At 42.9% G+C, this 19929-nt stretch overlaps 1 protein-coding gene across 1 annotated transcript; it reads right to left on the bottom strand.

Annotated features, from left to right (window-relative positions):
- Positions 1–9084: 9084 nt before the first annotated feature.
- On the bottom strand, positions 9085–13590 carry PAC (pale cress protein (PAC)). Its single transcript, XM_048682095.2, has 7 exons — positions 13320–13590; positions 13164–13243; positions 11981–12175; positions 11271–11357; positions 10426–10476; positions 10087–10266; positions 9085–9575 (listed from the first exon to the last, which is right to left on the bottom strand). Exons 1-7 carry the CDS (start codon positions 13468–13470, stop codon positions 9342–9344), a joined length of 978 nt encoding a protein of 325 aa, XP_048538052.1. The 5' UTR covers positions 13471–13590; the 3' UTR covers positions 9085–9341.
- Positions 13591–19929: the final 6339 nt, after the last annotated feature.

Genomic DNA, 19929 nt, shown 5'->3' with positions numbered 1-19929 from the left:
TAATCATATTACTTAAGAACTCCCACTTAGATAGATATACCTCCAATCAACTAAGTGATCACATGATCCAAATCAACTAAACCATAACCGATCATCATGTGAAATGGAGTAGTTTTCAATGGTGAACATCACTATGTTGATCATATCTACTATATGATTCACGCTCGACCTTTCGGTCTCAGTGTTCCGAGGCCATATCTGTATATGCTAGGCTCGTCAAGTTTAACCCGAGTATTCTGCGTGTGCAAAACTGGCTTGCACCCATTGTATAAGAACGCTGAGCTTATCACACCCGATCATCACGTGGTGTCTCGGCACGACGAACTTTTGCAATGGTGCATACTCAGGGAGAACACTTGTACCTTGAAATTTTTAGTGAGAGATCATCTTATAATGCTACCGTCAATCAGAGTAGAATAAGATGCATAAATGATAAACATCACATGCAATCAATATAAGTGATATGATATGGCCATCATCATCTTGTGCGTTTGATCTCCATCTCCAAAGCACCGTCATGATCACCATCGTCACCGGCGCGACACCTTGATCTCCATCGTAGCATCGTTGTCGTCTCGCCAACTATTGCTTCTACGACTATCGCTACCGCTTAGTGATAAAGTAAAGCAATTACATGGCGATTGCAGTTCATACAATAAAGCGACAACCATATGGCTCCTGCCAGTTGCCGATAACTCCGTTACAAAACATGATCATCTCATACAATAAAATATAGCATCATGCCTTGACCATATCATATCACAACATGCCCTTCAAAAACAAGTTAGACGTTCTCTACTTTGTTGTTGCAAGTTTTACGTGGCTGCTACAGGCTGAGCAAGAACAATTCTTACCTACGCATCAAAACCACAACGATAGTTCGTCAAGTTAGTGATGTTTTAACCTTCAACAAGGACCGGGCGTAGTCACACTCGATTCAACTAAAGTTGGAGAAACTGACACCCGCCAGCGACCTGTGTGCAAAGCACGCCGGTAGAACCAGTCTCGCGTAAGCGTACGCGTAATGTCGGTCCGGGCCGCTTCATCCAACAATACCGCCGAACCAAAGTATGACATGATGGTAAGAAGTATGACTTGTATCACCCACAACTCACTTGTGTTCTACTCGTGCATATAACATCTACGCATAAACCTGGCTCTGATGCCACTGTTGGGGAACGTAGTAATTTAAAAAAAATTCCTATGCATACGCAAGATCATGGTGATGCATAGCAACAAGAGGGGAGAGTGTCGTCTACGTGCCCTCGTAGACCATAAGCAGAAGCGTTATAACAACGCGGTTGATGTAGTCGTACGTCTTCACGATCAACCGATCCTCAGTACCGAACGTACGACACCTTCGCGTTCAGCACACGTTCAGCTCGGTGACGTCCCGCGAACTCACGATCCAATAGAGCTTCGGGGAAGAGCTTAGTCAGCACGACGGTGTGGTGACGGTGTTGATGAAGCTACCGACGCAGGGCTTCGCCTGAGCACTGCTACGATATGACCGAGGTGGATTATGGTGGAGGGGGGCACCGCACACGGCTAAGAGATCAATGATCAATTGTTTTTGTCTCCAAGGGGTGCCCCCCTCCCCGTATATAAAGGAGTGGAGGAGGGGGAGCGGCCGGCCTCCTATGGCGCGCCCCATGAGGAGTCCTACTCCCACCGGGAGTAGGACTCCCCCCTTCCAAGTAGGAGTAGGAGAGGAGAAGGAAGGGAGAGAAGGAGAGGAGGAAAGGGGGGCGCCCCCCTCCTTGTCCAATTCGGACTAGAGGGGGAGGGGGCGCACGGCTGCCCTGGCTGCCCCTCCTCTTCTCCCACTAAGGCCCATTAGGCCCAATATACTCCCCGGGGGGTTCCGGTAACCCCCCGGTACTCCGGTATATGTCTGAAACCTCCCGAAACACTTATGGTGTCCGAACATAGTCGTCCAATATATCGATCTTTACATCTCGACCATTTCGAGACTCCTCGTCATGTCCGTGATCATATCCGGGACTCCGAACTACCTTCAGTACATCAAAATACAAAAACTCATAATACCGATCGTCACAGAACTTTAAGCGTGTGGACCCTACGGGTTCGAGAACTATGTAGACATGACCGAGACACATCTCTGGTCAATAACCAATAGCGGAACCTAGATGCTCATATTGGTTCCTACATATTCTACGAAGATCTTTATCGTTCAAACCGCATAACAACATACGTTGTTCCCTTTGTTATCGGTATGTTACTTGCCCGAGATTCGTTCGTCGGTATCTGAATACCTAGTTCAATATCGTTACCGGCAAGTCTCTTTACTCGTTCCGCAATGCATCATCCCGTAACTAACTCATTAGTCACATTGCTTGCAAGGCTTATAGTGATGTGCATTACCGAGAGGGCCCAGAGATACCTCTCCGACAATCGGAGTGACAAATCCTATTCTCGATATATGCCAACTCAACGAACACCATCGGAGACACCTGTAGAGCACCTTTATAATCACCCAGTTACGTTGTGATGTTTGGTAGCACACAAAGTGTTCTTCCGGTAATCGGTAGTTGCATAATCTCATAGTCATAGGAACATGTATAAGTCATAAAGAAAGCAATAGCAGTAAACTAAACGGTCAAGTCTAAGCTAACAGAATGGGTCATGTCAATCACATCATTCTCCTAATGATGTGATCCCATTAATCAAATGACAACTCATGTCTATGGCTAGGAAACTCAACCATCTTTGATCAACGAGCTAGTCAAGTAGAGGCATACTAGTGACACTATGTTTGTCTATGTATTCACACATGTATTATGTTTCCGGTTAATACAATTCTAGCATGAATAATAAAAATTTATCATGATATGAGGAAATAAATAATAACTTTATTATTGCCTCTAGGGCATATTTTCTTCACCAATGCCTACGAGCTTTTCATATATTGATCTTTGCTAAGTTACATTTCGTTGCCACTGTTACAATCACTACAAAATTGTTACTGTTACTTTTACCACCGTTACCGTTACTTCCATACTACTTTGCTACTAAATATTTTGTTGTAGATATTAAGTCTTTCAGGTACGGTTGACTTGACAACTCAACTGCTAATACTCGTGAATATTCTTTGGCTTCCCTTGTGCCGAATCAATAAATTTGGGTTGAATACTCTACCCTCGAAAACTGTTGCGACCCCCTATACTTATGGGTTATCAAGGGACCAGCGACAGCGGCGCTGAGGTCGCGGCGGCCTCGTTTCTTTGTGATATCGGGCCTTTGGAGAGGGATCTGCGGCTGTTGCTGCGTGGCAGCACAGTAGCGTGCAGCCGGTCTAGCAGCGGCTTTCTAGCCGTGTTCTTGCTCGCTCCGGCGTCGCCAAATGACGCTGCAGGAGTTGGGCGATGGGGCGGCGGCCGGCGTCTTTGACGGTGGTGGCCTCCGTGGTCATGTGCATGATGTGGCTGGATCTTTGTTCTAGTGATGGTCTCCGTCTTCATGTGTCATGGTCGACGGTTGTATGGCACATCCTCTTCCGGCGACGGTATAGGACACCCCCACCACTTCGAGATCGGGTTCGTTTTAACGCTACACACGATGGCTTTGGGCAGAAGTGTCAGGTCATGTGGTCTGGTTGAGTTACTATCGCGAGGCATGCGACCTTGGTTTTTTTGGGGTCAATGTTGTTCGGTTGCTGGATTTTGAATAATAAATAATATATGGTGTGCATCACTCGATGCAGAGGTCGGGGGTTATCCTCCTTTTCAAAAAGAAAAAAAAGAACTTCCAACATCAAAATGATTTCAAGGTCAATGAACTTTACCAAAATTCCAGACACAAGAGTGGGTGCTTTGTCCTTTTTGAATTAAAAAGACTCATATAAATGCATTTTCCTTCGAGACTTGCTGGTTATAAAGTAGTGTCTTACTCTGCTATATACAATCCCTAAATCATAATTTTGCTCTGTTGGGTCACAATTTCCCCATCATTTGTTCATGTATTTTGTGTAGTTCCCTTCATTATTGTTCCAGAAAAAGGAAGGGAGAGAAACATGGCCTAGCAGTGCAGTTTAGATTTATAAGAATCCAAAATGAGGCATTCATTTTCAACATCTTCGCCGGCTCTTATCAAACTTGAAACTAAAACCCTAGCTTTACAGGCTTCTTCCTGTGGTATGCTTTCGTACGCATCCCAAACTCTCGGTATTCACTTGATTTAGTACTGGGGCTGGTGATATCGCTAGACTGTGGAAAGACCCCCTTAATGGTCATACACCTTCATGTCATTATGTGATCAATTCCCTCAACTGTTTAATATTTGCAATGAACCTCATTGCACTGTATCTCAATTCAACCAGATTAATCTGAAAAGTTTCTTTCGAAGAAGGCTTAGTTCTGATCTCCTTACCCAATGGCATGAAGTGGGTGTATGTGTGAATGCTTTACATCTTAGCTCTCGGGTCTCAATAAGAATGGCAGATACTCCACCAAATCCATGTACAAATGGCTAGAGAAACCTCTTGCTGAATGTCACTTCAAGTGGATTTGGGGGGCCAGGTTACCGAAATTTAAATATTCATTTGGCAATTGTTGCAAGATGCGGTCTTAACTAGGCAAATGATGAGTCATGAGACAAAGAAAATGGCCCGGGAATCCTATGTGTTCATTTTGCAAGAATGTTGTAACTTGGTAGCATCTTTTTTTCGGTGTCCTATGCCAGGATTGTATTGCATGCTGTGGGTGTTGTTCTGGGGACAAATCTTTGCCCATTTGAGATTGTTTTTTCTGTCCGCACTTCACTTATCTACTGGGCATATCTTCAAAAGAAAGACGATATTGCAAAGGGCGGCTGGAGCTGAACATCTTAGCGATAACAGTCTGCTGATGAGAATTTTTGATGTTGCAAGTCAGGCGGTTGCAGGGGAACGAAGATTTTGTCACCAGTCGTTTTGATACTGGACTAGTTTGTATGTTGTGTCTTTTGAACTTCGTCCCTAAGGTGGTCTTTAGTTGTCTTCCTGATACTTTGAGCTTTTCGCCCGATCTACGTTGTGATACGTCTAGACTTGCTGGATCATGTTGACTAGGTTTCTGCCCCCATGGTGCACATTCGGATGACGAGTGTGTGCAATTGGTTTACGGGGTCCTAGCAAGTGCTCGAGCTCGCTTTTCCCTTCTTTCCCGTGTCCTGCTGAATTCAGGGTTGATGTCCATTATATCTTTAATGGAAAGGGGGTAAGGCCGGTTCGGAAAAGAAAAGGCATCACAACAACGTGAATTGCAGGGCAGCCAAGAAAGCGGCAGCTTCAGACGTGGGCAGTCTTTTCTCTCTCAGAAAAAGAAGACGAAGTCGGCAGTCTCGTATTCCAGATATATCCCAAGCCTAGATAACGCCTTCGGAGCAATCACCGACTGCCTAGACCCCTGGGATGCACTAGCTGTTTCATGAACCTTAGCTTAGCTAGTTAGGACAAACGGTGTGAGCTCTCTCTGAGTATTGGTTGGTTGCCTTTTATACTATCAGTTCCAGCAAGCACATGGCGTACAGGCCATGCTTAATGCCTGTACAATGTCCTAACTCATGGCTTTTAGAAAACATGCAAAACTCCAGGTACTTTCACCCAAAAAGGCTCGCGCCGCGCTTTATAAATGAAGCACCGATCACCAGGTACTTTTACAAGTTCTTTGCCATGTGCAATGCCCTACTCAGGGTTTTTTCCACGACGAGTACTTTTCATTTTTTTCCAGTTTGAAGATTAGATTTACAATGTATATAGTCACCACCGTTTTTTCCCTGGTTATACAGACACAGAGCTTGCTGGCTTGTAGCTCTCATTGCTAGCGCTGGAATGCCCTCCTATCTTTGCCATGACGGAGTGCAGCAGCAATGCAAATATAACTGGAAAAGTAGCATCCAGTTGCACAGAAACCACTATCAATGGTGCAAATGTACATCACTATGACACTATGTATCTCCACCCATATAATGTGCATTTCTTCCGGAAGAAGAATGGCATGTCTCTACTGTAGTAGTTAACAGTTGCTAAGCTCTAACTAGCAGAAACCAAAAAGAAACAGCTTCAAGGTGCTGCTCTAGTACAATGTCTTGCTAATAGCATGCTATAGCGCGATATAGCATATAGCGTACTTTGAGGCCCGTTCTATTTTGTCATAGCACGCTATTTTTTCATTGGTTACAATGTACAACCAGCCGAAGATCATAAACCTCAAAGGCCAAACATGTGACCCGTCAATTCCTTCAAAACTCTAAGTTGACATTACATCACCTACCATCCCATTGCTGAAGTCAATGGCAAATATTTCCTAGTGAAATTGACCAAGTGAGTAACTGAACAGTACTAATGTGATAGAGCGCTTCGCCACGCATGGCCGCCCGTGTTTCTTAATTAGACGCCATGTGGCAGTACCATAGAATTGTAACCTTTTATCCAAGTTGGAAAATCATGAGCGGGGTAGTATGGTTTCATTTTCCACATGCCACCGACGCCATGCATAGTCGGAGGAAACGCTCACAGGATAGCTAAATTCCAAATGCCTCCAAAGCCTGGTATCAAGCTAGAGATTATCAGCTAGAGGACCAAGCAGTGACCCAACATTTCACCACCCCATTCAATTGGTTTGCTGATTATTATCTCTACTCTCGTTCTTTGATCGGTATCCTCTCTTAGTCGATGTGTCCCTTTTATAGAAGAAGTGGCCCAAAATCGTTACTATCTCTTCAAGTCGCATTACTTGTATCTTCTCTCTTCAAAAGCAATAAGGTCTTATACCTAATTTGTTTCATCTTTCAAGTTTCAAACATGCCATGTGATTATCACATGTGATCTACTTGTACTTACTACATCAGCACTGCGTTGTTTCTGAAAGCAAGTATGGTGCTTGCTCTGTACATTTATCTCCCCCTCCCCCAAACACACACATTATTTTCTTACCATCTTATATCTTGCGTGAGTAAACAAGTAGGCAATCACTATGTTACTAGGAGACATCGGGTTAGGGCATCTCTATCAGATTCCCTAAAACTGAAATTCAAGGGGCAAAACTGATATTAGGACCAAAAAGAGCAAACTAGCAGATCCCCTAAACCCAAAAGTTTTCTTAATTTAGTTTTTGACCCCCTAAACTTGCCCCTCCCCCTTCTCTCAAATTAGTCAATGGCCGCTCGGCAGACCAAAGCTCCCGCGCTCTCCCGCTCACCTCGACGCTTCCCGCCCACCACGACACCGTCGTCGGGCGTCCCCTTCCCCCGACGACAGGCCAAATGGGTACCGTCCCCCCGCCGCACCCTTGGACACCGGCGCCGGAGACCACCGGCGGCCATGAATTCGGCGGTGCAACCACCGAAAAGGCGGCGGCAGGGGAGGAACCTCATCGGCAACAAAGCATCAAAGATGGTCGTCGACAGTCCCTTCGACGTGGCCACCATACCGACCGTGGTGAAGTAGACTGGCAAAAGGGACCGGCGGGCGACGAAAAAGGCGGCGGTCAACACGGCGGCGCTGGCGAAGAAATCAAGAATGCGGCCGCCTGTTCGCTTCCCCCTCGACCTGCGCGGTTCCCGTGAGTGCTACCCCACCTCTTGTTGCCACAGGCAACCCCTCCACCGCTGGTGGATGAGGACGAGATGGACTCAGACGCTGCTACATGCTCGAGTAAATGCCCGAATGGCAAAATAAAATCCTCTTTTCGTTTTATTGTTTGCATTTGATTAGTATAGTGATGCATTGTTCAATATTGATTGTTAAGTTCTTCCTTAACCTTTTGTAGTGAGCAAATGAACAATGATGCCCAAGCTTTCATGAATGAATTGAGTGGCATCCATGTAACTGGATGTTTAACCGTTGATTTCATGTTCAATATGGGCTGCCACACTATTTATATAGGCTCTCATTGATTTCAATTATGTAACACAACTCTTCTATTAAATATATAGATTTATGTATTTATGATACTGTTTGTTGGGGGCGGGGGGTAGTTTTTTTTTAGTTAATGCGGTATATGCGCTCTCCAATTTTCTAAGAAAAAGAACTCAGGTTTAATTTATGAGTGTGGCTCGTCTCATTGGACTCATAGTGGTGCGGTGACTGCATCTAGCCATCCCCTTCTCCGGTGAGTTTTCGTATGAGAGTTGCTATTCTAGGTCTCACAGTTGAGCGGCTCTCAATACTATTGCCCTCCACGGATCTTTGCAGTGGTGAAGCAACTTCCATGGAACAGCCAAGTTGATGGCCCTAAGAGATGTAAAACTGACGTTGTTTGCACCTTGTCCGCAACATCTGAGAAGAGCAAGACTAGTAGCAGAGAAGGATGCCAAAATCATGCTGACACCACTAAGGCGCTAACAACAAAAATGCAAGTACCAGACTACCAGTGGCGAGCCTAGAGAATAATGGAGCCGACTTGGTTTCGCGCATATACGAAGATCCAGCGGCATTGCAAGTTGCAACAACGTGTAAATTGACAGGGCAGCCATGAAAGCAACAGCTTCAGAATTTGGCAGACTCGTATTCCAGATGTATCCCAAGCCTAAATGACGTCTTCCGACGATCACCGGCTGCCTAGATCTACTGTCGCTCATATCTCCCGAACCTTGGTCTAGCTAGTTAGCCTCAGGCGGTGGGAGCTATTGCATTCCTTCGGTAAACTCAGTATTGCTCGCCAGCAACCTCACTGTGTTGCCTTTTAACTTGCAATGCCAGGAGAATGGTGTGCATGTGCAGCAACTCAAGCATTGCACGATCAGGGTGAGTAAGCACATGGAGCACATACCATGCTTAATGGATGTACAGTGTCCTAGCTTATGAGATTTCCAAAAAGATGCAAAACTGCAATTACTTTTACAAGTTCTTGCAATGTGCAGTGCCTTACTCAGGGGTTTTCCCATGACGACTCCTCATTTTTCAGTTTGAAGATCAGATTTACAAATTATAAAGCCAATTGAGAACTTTAGAAGGCCAGCAATTTGCCCTTTTTTCTGGTCATACAGACACAGAGCTTGCTGGCTTGTACTAGCTCGCATTACAAGCACCGGAATGCCCTCCTACCTTTGCCGCCATGAGTGCGGCAGCCACCAGTGCAGATATATCCAGTTGCAAGGAACCCACTATCAATGGTGCAAATGTACATCACTACGTATCTCCACGCATATAATGTATGCATTTTTCTTTTTTGCAGAAGAGGAATGGCACGTCTCTACTATGAATAGTTAACAGTTTCTAAGCTCTAACTAGCAGAAACCACAAAGAAACAGCTTGCAAGCGCTGATCTAGTGAAATCATCCGGGCAAGTCGATGCCTTCTAGGGTCTACGCACAAGAGAGTAAACGATACTGTTCAGTCCTCACCATTTCAGGGTGGCTGCCAACTCCAAGAGAGCTTCCACTTGACATATAGTCCGCAGCTTCTCTTGCTGTTTCAACATGGTCGCAACAGACTCTGGGTCGTATCCAGTTTGCAGCTTACTCTTTTCTTGCTCAGCTTCAACTTCTTTCAGCAACTCATCGACTTCCCTCACAAAGTCAACTCTCAGAAGCACGTCATCGTCCTGGGGAGGCAGCTTGATCTGCCCATCATGCTGAAAAGAAAAACGACGAAAAACTTAAATTTCAGAATTTTTCTGCAGCATCTAAGAACCATGATGATATAGAGAAGTAATTTGAGCAGGAAATTCAGAATCCAATTAGGGAATGGTAATTTTAAAAGTATGAACTGACAACAGGACAACTGGTGATCTTTGGAGTCAATTTACCATGAGAGGTGTGATAATAATATCATTGCCCTGCAATACTTTATGTTCTTTTTCATGTAAAATTTGCTTTAAGGGAACATGCATTTTTAGGTGTCAATGGTTTATTAGATGTACAACAGCTTGGCAAAGCTATGTTAACTGGCATTAATAGGATGGCTCATACGTTACGGGATTCCATTAATTTTAAACATGGCTGAGTGACTAACTAGGAGGACTATCCATGTAAGTAAGACGCTTTTTTAATTTTCTCTTTCATAAATTATCACACCCGAGTGTCGTCAATTCAAACACGGCCAGTTTCATCAAGAAAAGGGGGCCTTGTGTACAACTAACATACTTTTTCCATGTCGAACCCAGGAGGAAAGACCATGGTGAATGGGTCCTCTCTTGGAAAAACTTCAATCATGTGCTTTCTACATGCCTTGAGCCATTTGTCATCGTCAGAGCCATCATGAATATTCAGAAGTTCATCAAGTAATCTCATGGCGGGAGTTGCTTCACTTCTTAAAATCTCAGTCTGCATTAAAGTTTCAATTTCTGATTAGAAAGTTGCAAACTAACGAGACCGTTAAAAACAGGGAAAATTTAAATAATCAACAATTGTGGGCAGAAACCTCTAATAATAATGCTTAATGAAACTCATCTAGATAAGATACAGAACAGATATTCCACTTACCTCTACCCTTCTGTACAAGAGATCAAGGCTTCTGATGGCATCTTTCTCATCCTGCAGGTAGAATAGAAGGTCAGATAAACAAATATATACCAACTTTGCAATTTACAATCAAGGGAACTTCTCAGATACATTTCTGCAATGAGGACAAGTCAAAATAAATAAATAAAGATCAAACGTTGAACAATCGAGAAAGGAAGATAAAGACCATGAAACGAAGGAAACCGTGTCTTACAATGAGATGCCAATGCAATGGACATGCTCTAGCAATTCAAATCAATGCCGACATAATGCTACACAGATTAACACAAAGAGACAAAAACAATGACAAAACTATATATGAGATACTAAGATTGTGGGAGCTCCCTCAGGTGTTTCAATTTCTTGAAAAATTCTTCAAAGAAGAATGACTGCACGCTTTAGTATTATGCAATCTCAAATCCACTTTTACTCAATCAAATGGTTCTACATGCACCTTCGACGGGTTTGTTTATGGGTAGTTCCTTTTAAGATATTTGTACTCCCTCTGATCCATATTAATTGTTGCAGCTTTAGTGCAACCTTAGTATAAAGTTGTACTAAAGCTGCGACAATTAATTTGGATCAGAAGAAGTACATAGTTTTTTCTTTACCCGCGGCATGGAAGTAGTGAACTAACAAAGCATAAAGCAACGAATACTTTTGATAACAAAAGTTCAATTACCAACATACAATAGGACCCTGTATCACACAGTAGAAGGCTACAAGCTTGAAGTTCTATTCTAACTGATAGGACGTGAACTGTACATAAAAATAAACAATCCATAGGACCTATAGGTAACATGACTTAGAACAGAGCTTTTACATACATCACGCCGAGCAACATCAAGTCGATTCCAAATGACCATGAGAACAAGCTCGGTAAGCTCTCCTCTTTCAGCAGCCTTCTCAATTACCTGCATATAGATGTACAATGCAAATTAAATCAAATATTTCATAAAAATAAGTTTTTGACAGTTGGCTTCGGCACATATACTTAATTTAATAAATTTAGGAAACATAACTTCGAACTTCCTTTTCCATGATTTTGTTTTAACGGTGTTCGAATTTCCATATAAACAAATATGACAATTAAACTTGGATGGAGCATGCCACTGAATGCACGTGCTAGAGCGTCACAGACACAGGTGTGAGTAGCAGTAGTTAATCCTCAATATGTTATTAGATACAGCTACATACTCATATTACGATCACTCCTAACATCAAAATATTTTCTAGGTTACTGAACTTGACCAAAAGTCCAGACTCAAGAGTGGGTGCTTCGTCCTTTTGGATTTAAATAACTCGTGTAAATGCATTTTCCTTCCAGACTTACCAGTTATAAAGTAGTGTCTAAACCTGTAACACTTGGTTAAGATCCATAAATCATGAATTTGCTCTGTTGGATCACAATTTTCCCATCTGTTAATGTATTTTGTGTAGTTCCCTTAATTGTTGGTCCAGAAAAAAGGAAGGGAGAGAAACAGGGCATAGCAGTAGGGTTTAAATTTGTAAGAGTCCAAATGAAGAACTGAGATACCTTCTCAACATCTTCACCAGCTCTTATGAAACTTGAAACTAAAACCCTAGCTTTACAAACTTCTTCCTGTGGGTATGCTTTCATACGCATCCCAATCTCTCGGTATTCACTTGATTTTGCTTCCTCCTCGGCTTCCTCTTTCTGACGATATGCATGCCATTCCTTAGTCCTCTCCCGCTGATTGGCTTGCCACTCCTGCAAGTGGAAGTACAGATGGTGCACAAGTTACAGAATTCTTTTTGCTGCTGAAGTTAAGTAAAATTGTAAAACCATGGATGTGAAAGCTCAACTCACATAAGTATAATCCCCGCACCCACTCACCCACCCACCTATCCCCAAACACACGCACAAAAAAACTCATATAAGTCTAGACAATGAACTGAGATTAACAGCAATGATGATTGAATATGTGAATCAGACGGAGATGTATGCTCATTGCAAGATGTTAGGAGAGATAATACCAATTTTCAAAGGTAAGCGAAATAACAGAAGAAAACAAACAACATAAATTATGCTCCCAACAGACCAGTTAATTGCTCACGACAGTTTTGCAGCTAAATGTAGCAAGGGTATTCGTGTGTTCAACTCATCACTTTGGGGTGAATAGAGATGTGTGGCTCCGATACAAATAGCATGTCACAATTCCATGTCAGCTCAAAGTAGGCTGAGTCATGTGTGGGTGAATCCCCTCGTGATGATTCTATATAAGCTAGAGAATAGGAAAAAAAAAGTCTGATCAGAAAATGATACGGAAGGACCATCGACAATGCATATCCAGTACCCTAATGATGCTGATTTGTCATTCTTGTTGTTCCAAATGAACAGCCAGAGATTGTAGGACTTATTAAAACTATTATTGTGCGGTACAAAGCACCGCTGCCCACTCCCCAAAACACACAGATGTGCTAGTCCAGGACCTTGCAAATGGGATTAATAACAGGATTGGCTAATTGCGGGACATAGAAGAAATTTCATTGTGGAATTGCAGATATAACTAATGTCCCAAGCAAAAGGTCAATATAGCTGTGTATATACATATAAAAGGACCAAATCCCATCGACCCGCCAAAGGGGCAGAGTTTATTATAACCACAAGTACGCGCTCCGTGTGCGATAAGAGCAGCTCATGCTTGCCCGGAACCTGCACGGCGAAATGCCTCTGAGAACTACTCTACACGCCATACCTCATCGTAGAACTCGGAAGGCATCCCCTCCAGCTGGACCTCGTCGGCTGCCGCGGCGGCACCCTTGGTCTTCTCCACAGCTGCAGCGGGAAGTGGAAGAAAGCTGAAGCGAATTTCGTAAGAGAGGCGGGGCCGAGATTATTCAAGGTCTCGCACCTGAGACGGGGGAGAGGGGCGCGGCGGGCCGGGCAGGGTGCAGACGAGACGGAGCGGGGCGGCGACGGTGGAGAGGCGGCGTGGAGGAGGGGAAAGGCGGGGGCGGCCGCGGCCGGAGGAAGGTGGGAAGCGCGGGCGCCGCGGCGGCCATCACACGGAGGAGTCACGAGCTTCGCCGGTGAGCGAGCGTGCGGTCGGGGTTTTGGGGGGATTTTGCGGGGATTTTGCGGATGAAACCCGAGCCGACGGAGAATGCAGTGATGCTCGCACTTGGCCGCGATGGTGCTTGTCATGACTCATGAGCGATTTTTGGAGCAGTAGCAATATCTGGAAAAAAAATTATATAAGATCAGGTCTCACGGTTAGCACGGTTAGCAAGTGAGACCCGTTCTGATGAATGATACGTGGCATTCACAAATCATAAAGCATCTAATCTCTCTCCTTCCTGATTTTAAGTGGGGGATAGGAGATGCTTTGAGATTTGTGAATGTCACGTATCATTTATCAGGATGGCAATAATAGCTGTATAGATCTATGGTAATAATAGCTGACGAACATTTGCAAATTGTCAGGCAAACATTCGCAAATGCCACCCTCTCTGGCGAACGTTCGCCAGTTATGGGCATCCTGAATGAGAGTGGATTTTTGAAATCTGAGTGTATTGTAGGATCTTATTTTAAATACTTTGAAAATCACATTTAAGTTTTCAAAAAAATCTGAAAAAAATTCTACGTGATCATATGGATGTATATTACACATGTGTAAAGTTTGGTGATGAAATACGTAAATATGTGACCTATACAAAAATGACAAAATGGGATATCAAAATAGTGAATAATGCATGCACTGTTCATCTTTTCAAAATCATGATTTTGTCATTTTTGTGCAACTCACATGGTTACTTATTTCATCATCAAAATTTACACATGTGTAATATAAATTCATATAAACATGTGGATTTGTTTTCAAAAAAAATTGAAACTTCAAAATAGCATTTTGGCATAGTTTAAAAAATAGGGCTCCAATGCACCTGGGTTCAAAGTGACTTTTTGCATCCTGAATCTATAAATTGGAAATGCAAATGCCACAAAAGTGACATTAGGCTTATTGTGTATCGCATGTTGGGTGATGCTGAGGATGTTCACGCCAATGTGTTACTGCCCAATGTGTTTGATGGGCAAATTGTGGATGTTCACCCCAGCGTGCGTAGGGCATCTCCAAAGGTGAAAGTGAGTGTTGCACGTGTGTATCCACAAAATAGCAATGAAAAGCATATTAATCGATCGTATACAGGCATAACAAACAAGTAGTACAGAAAATATTGACGGAAGATCTGTCCGGGCAAGACATATTATCTGGATGACTTAATTGATGCTTCGTGATTGTACATTTATTGTATCTGATCTATATTTGCATTCAATATTATTTCCCCTCATATAATATCGTATATACATTTTTGGGTCTCGCCAAGGCTTTTTATAGAACATTTTATTCTCCGGGGAAGTATAAGTCCCATCCAACCATTGATTTTCCACGGCATTATGATATGTTTACATTCGCTTATTTTTTTCCCTTTTATAGACTGTATTTTTTTGTAGATGTGTTTTAGTAAAAAAAATAGCGGATCACTCTAGTCTTTGGGGCTCATTTGCTAAGACCAAAATTGCCCCACCGTTGTGATCGTTGTCATAGTTTTGTCGTTCTTCAGCTACGAGTCATGTGGGCTAGTTGTGGTATCAAAGCTATCGAGTCGATGGGGTGAACGTAAATTTTAACAAATTCTTTAGAAAAATGAAAAGCTTCGGTAAACTGAAGAACAACATCAAAGCATTATATCAATTCTAATGAAATCTAGTAGAAGAACTAGATAACGGATGGGCATGCAAAAAAAACTACGAAGTAAACAGCACATTGGAAAACATCTTAATCACAGTAACTGAAGAGAAATATGCTAAGGTGTTGTGAGTGAATCTAACAAGTTAACCAGGGTCAAAGTCTTCACAGAGTGAAGAGAGTACAACACTTTAGTGAAAATCTAAGCAGCGAAACGGAATAAAAGGTAATCTGGTGTCTTCGCTACCATCACAGAGAATGAGGAAGGGGAAATTCTTTGAAGCTTAGTAGATTATAGAAAGAAAAGTGAGGAATTAGAACCCGTTACTTGGTGAAGATATAGCGATGTATTTAACCCCCCCCCCCCAGTTCAAACCGTTGGCATAGTTCTATGTCTGGGTTGGAGAAGCCGAGTCAAAAGCTCTGAAGAGACACAAGTCTTCGCCTTGCTCTCCTTGAGCTAAGTTCCTTGGAACTCGGCAATCATGTGGTAGATCTTGCGGCAATCTCGAGGTCGGTACAAATCTATTCTTCAACAGTTCTACACTTTATATGCTCTAAACGATTCCTAACCATCTAGAGGACACACAATCCTAAAAATTAACTAGTCCAAATTAGGCTCAATTAGATTCTTCCATGATGTTCCATCACTTAACACATTAGGCTCTTGCTTTCCCTCACTTGGACTTCTCTCAAATCTGTGGGAGGAAGGGTTGCTCAGATAAGACTTTTTAAATAACATGGAGTAGCCGACTATAGATGGATGGGATAGGGTGCTAGTTATAACAAACGAGCAACCCAAGGGGTGGATATGAAGGTGGAAGGGACGCGCCCATTTTGGAACCAACACATAGCGACTGTCACAATTTCAAATCACTAGCCCATGTGGACTAGCCTGCAGAGCAAGTCATCTAACTCCTCGGCGAGGAATTTAACCCAAGTGCCCCTAAGACTAAATTTTGACACTTAAGCTAAAAAGCTCGCTAGGGAAGGAGGTTTCTAGTCTTCACCCACCTAAGAATTAGGTTCGATTGAGCACACACAAAGACTCCAATCTTGCTTTGACTTATACCCCATTAATAGTATCGTTTGCTCTATGACTCAAGCGAAAATAAACAATAGTAAAAATAAAGTCTACACAATAGTTTCCAAATCTTCAATGGGAATTCTGAAGACTTCAAATGTTCTCATAGCATTTTTAAGGGCCATTGTCCACGGTTAAACCAAATGGTCACGGACTTCCACTTGTGTATACTCACAAAAACATTAGTCCCTTAACTTTATTATCATTAATCATCCAAACCCCAAACGGGGGCACTAGATGCACTTACCCTAGTGCTATGTTGTGGGATCATGTTGTCGCATCAGCTCGTCTCATCTCTTTGATTCTACATCAATTGCCAACACTTACGTGGATGATTTATCTACAATTTTGTAGATCATGTGATGCTAAGATGTTTTTGTTAGCATGCATATGTGCACATGTCTGTATGTGTAAGAAATCAATTTTTTGAACTTCAACTTTTGTTCTTACTTCTTTTTAAGTTAAAATAGATCATGTCATACTTGAAAAAATTACATGGTGTGCCCTTTATTTGTGGGATTTGTCATCAATGTCTTTCGGTTTTGCCCCTAAAATCCATATACCACTCATGTTTGGTCATATTTACTGCTCGGTCCACATCAGTTTGAGTGTATTGTAAAAGAAATTCTGCAATATAGGGTTTGGAAAGTATCTTCGCTAGCTTATTTTTATGGGAGCTATGAATATTTTTTGGCTTATTTGATTGTGTAAGGAAGTTATACTTTTTACAAAGAAAAGTAGTTCAATGAAGTGGTGTCTTGTGTATCAGTTGGATGTGGTCATGAGTTTTATTGCATGAGTCATAGTACAAAGATTCAACTGACCTTGGCGCCAAGAGGACTAGAATGGCTTACTAGAAAATGTATACCTCAATTCGGTATACATGTTTGTAGGAGGCTTTTTAGTGCTTAGGTTAGCGTTCAATGTTGAATTGTGTATGTGTATAGGGTGTGTGTGTGTGTGTGGTGGGGGTGTTGCGTGTTGGCATGTGTATGTTTTTGTATAGATTCGCGTGATTTGTAAAACATAAAAAGGTAAAATACATGGATACAGTATAAATCTAATACCGAGGGTTACGAAACTTCAATTTTGTAATTGGTTGTTTGATCGGCGGGAAGAGAAAGAACACAAGTAATAGCAAAGACAAATCTTTTATAAGTTGAAGAATACAGTAAAACCAAAGTTAAATTACACGTAAAACTAGAATTATGATGTTATTATGACATTTAAATCACATGTGTACCTCTTCATGCCTAAGAGTCCACACAATCTCTTTCTACATGGTACTACAACTTTTTTTCATTCAAACTGGGATAAAACAAGAAAATCATTTGATTACAATATTATATAATCCTTGATCAAATATATTAATGTGTCATCAGAACACTTTGTAAGTGATTTTTAACCCATTCCAATTTAAGCTTAAATATACATCAGTTGTTTGTACAACATGAACATGATCAACATAGCATAACATGGAGTACGGAGTTGGTTAATTAATAAAGCATTCAAATGTCTCTCAAACTGAAGGAAATATGCCCTAGAGGCAATAATAAAGTTATTATTTATTTCTTTATATCATGATAAAAGTTTATTATTCATGCTAGAATTGTATTAACCGGAAACATAATACATGTGTGAATACATAGACAAACAGAGTGTCACTAGTATGCCTCTACTAGACTAGCTTGTTAATCAAAGATGGTTATGTTTCCTAACCATGGACAAAGAGTTGTCATTTGATTAACAGGATCACATCATTAGTTGAATGGTCTGATTGACATGACCCATTCCATTAGCTTAGCACCCGATCGTTTAGTATGTTGCTATTGCTTTCTTCATGACTTATACATGTTCCTATGACTATGAGATTATGCAACTCCCGTTTGCCAGAGGAACACTTTGTGTGCTACCAAACGTCACAACGTAACTGGGTGATTATAAAGGAGCTCTACAGGTGTCTCCAAAGGTACATGTTGGGTTGGCGTATTTCGAGATTAGGATTTGTCACTCCGATTGTCGGAGAGGTATCTCTGGGCCCTCTCGGTAATGCACATCACTTAAGCCTTGCAAGCATTGCAACTAATGAGTTAGTTGCGGGATGATGTATTACAGAACGAGTAAAGAGACTTGCCGGTAACGAGATTGAACTAGGTATAGGATACCGACGATCGAATCTCGGGCAAGTAACATACCGATGACAAAGGGAACAACGTATGTTGTTATGCGGTCTGACCGATAAAGTTCTTCGTAGAATATGTAGGAGCCAATATGAGCATCCAGGTTCCGCTATTGGTTATTGGCCGGAGACGTGTCTCGGTCATGTCTACATTGTTCTCGAACCCGTAGGGTCCGCACGCTTAAGGTTACGATGACAGTTATATTATGAGTTTATGCATTTTGATGTACCGAAGGGTGTTCGGAGTCCCGGATGTGATCACGGACATGACGAGGAGTCTCGAAATGGTCGAGACATAAACATTGATATATTGGAAGCCTATGTTTGGATATCGGAAGTGTTCCGGGTGAAATCGGGATTTTACCGGAGTACCGGGAGGTTACCGGAACCCCTCGGGAGCTATATGGGCCTTAATGGGCCGTAGTGGAAGAAGAGGAGAGGCAGCCAGGGCTGGGCCGCGCGCCCCTCCCCCCTAGTCCGAATAGGACAAGGAGAGAGGGGGCCGGCGCCCACCTCCTTCTCTCTCTCTCTTTTCCCACCTCACGAGTCCTATTCCAACTAGGATTGGGGGAGAAGTCCTACTCCCGGAGGGAGTAGGACTCCTCCTGGCGCGCCATATGTGGCCGTTCGGCCTCCCCCTCTTGGTCCTTTATATACAGAGGCAGGGGCACCCCAGAGAAACACAAGTTGATCCACGTGATCTATTCTTAGCCGTGTGCGGCGCCCCCTGCCACTATAGTCCTTGATAATATTGTAGCGGTGCTTAGGCGAAGCCCTGCGACGGTAGTGCATCAAGATCGTCACCACACTGTCGTGCTGACGAAACTATTCCCCGACACTTTGCTGGATCGGAGTCCGGGGATCGTCATCGAGCTGAACGTGTGCTAGAACTCGGAGGTGCCGTAGTTTCGGTGCTTGATCGGTCGGGTCGTGGAGACGTACGACTACATCAACCAAACGCTTCCGTTGTCGATCTACCAGGTACGTAGATCACACTCACCCCCTCGTTGCTATGCATCATCATGATCTTGCGTGAGCGTAGGAATTTTTTTGAAATTACTACGAAACCCAACAGTGGCATCCGAGCCAGGTTATTTATGTTGATGTTATATGCACGAGTAGAACACAAGTGAGTTGTGGGCGATATAAGTCATACTGCTTACCAGCATGTCATACTTTGGTTCGGCGGTATTCTTGGACGAAGCGGCCCGGACCGACATTACGCGTACGCTTACGCGAGACCGGTTCTCCCGACGTGCTTTGCACATAGGTGGCTTGCGGGTGACAGTTTCTCCAACTTTAGTTGAACCGAGTGTGGCTACGCTCGGTCCTTGCGAAGGTTAAAACAGCACCAACTTGACAAACTATCGTTGTGGTTTTGATGCGTAGGTAAGATTGGTTCTTGCTTAAGCCCGTAGCAGCCACGTAAAACATGCAACAACAAAGTAGAGGACGTCTAACTTGTTTTTGCAGGGCATGTTGTGATGTGATATGGTCAAGACATGATGCTAAAT

Source organism: Triticum urartu, chromosome 1A (genome assembly GCF_056163025.1).
Source record: "Triticum urartu cultivar PI428250 chromosome 1A, HENAU_Tu73, whole genome shotgun sequence".
Classification (NCBI taxonomy): Eukaryota; Viridiplantae; Streptophyta; class Magnoliopsida; order Poales; family Poaceae; genus Triticum; species Triticum urartu.
The sequence above is the reverse complement of the archived record's forward strand: the minus strand, read 5'-3'. Positions and strand labels throughout refer to the sequence as shown.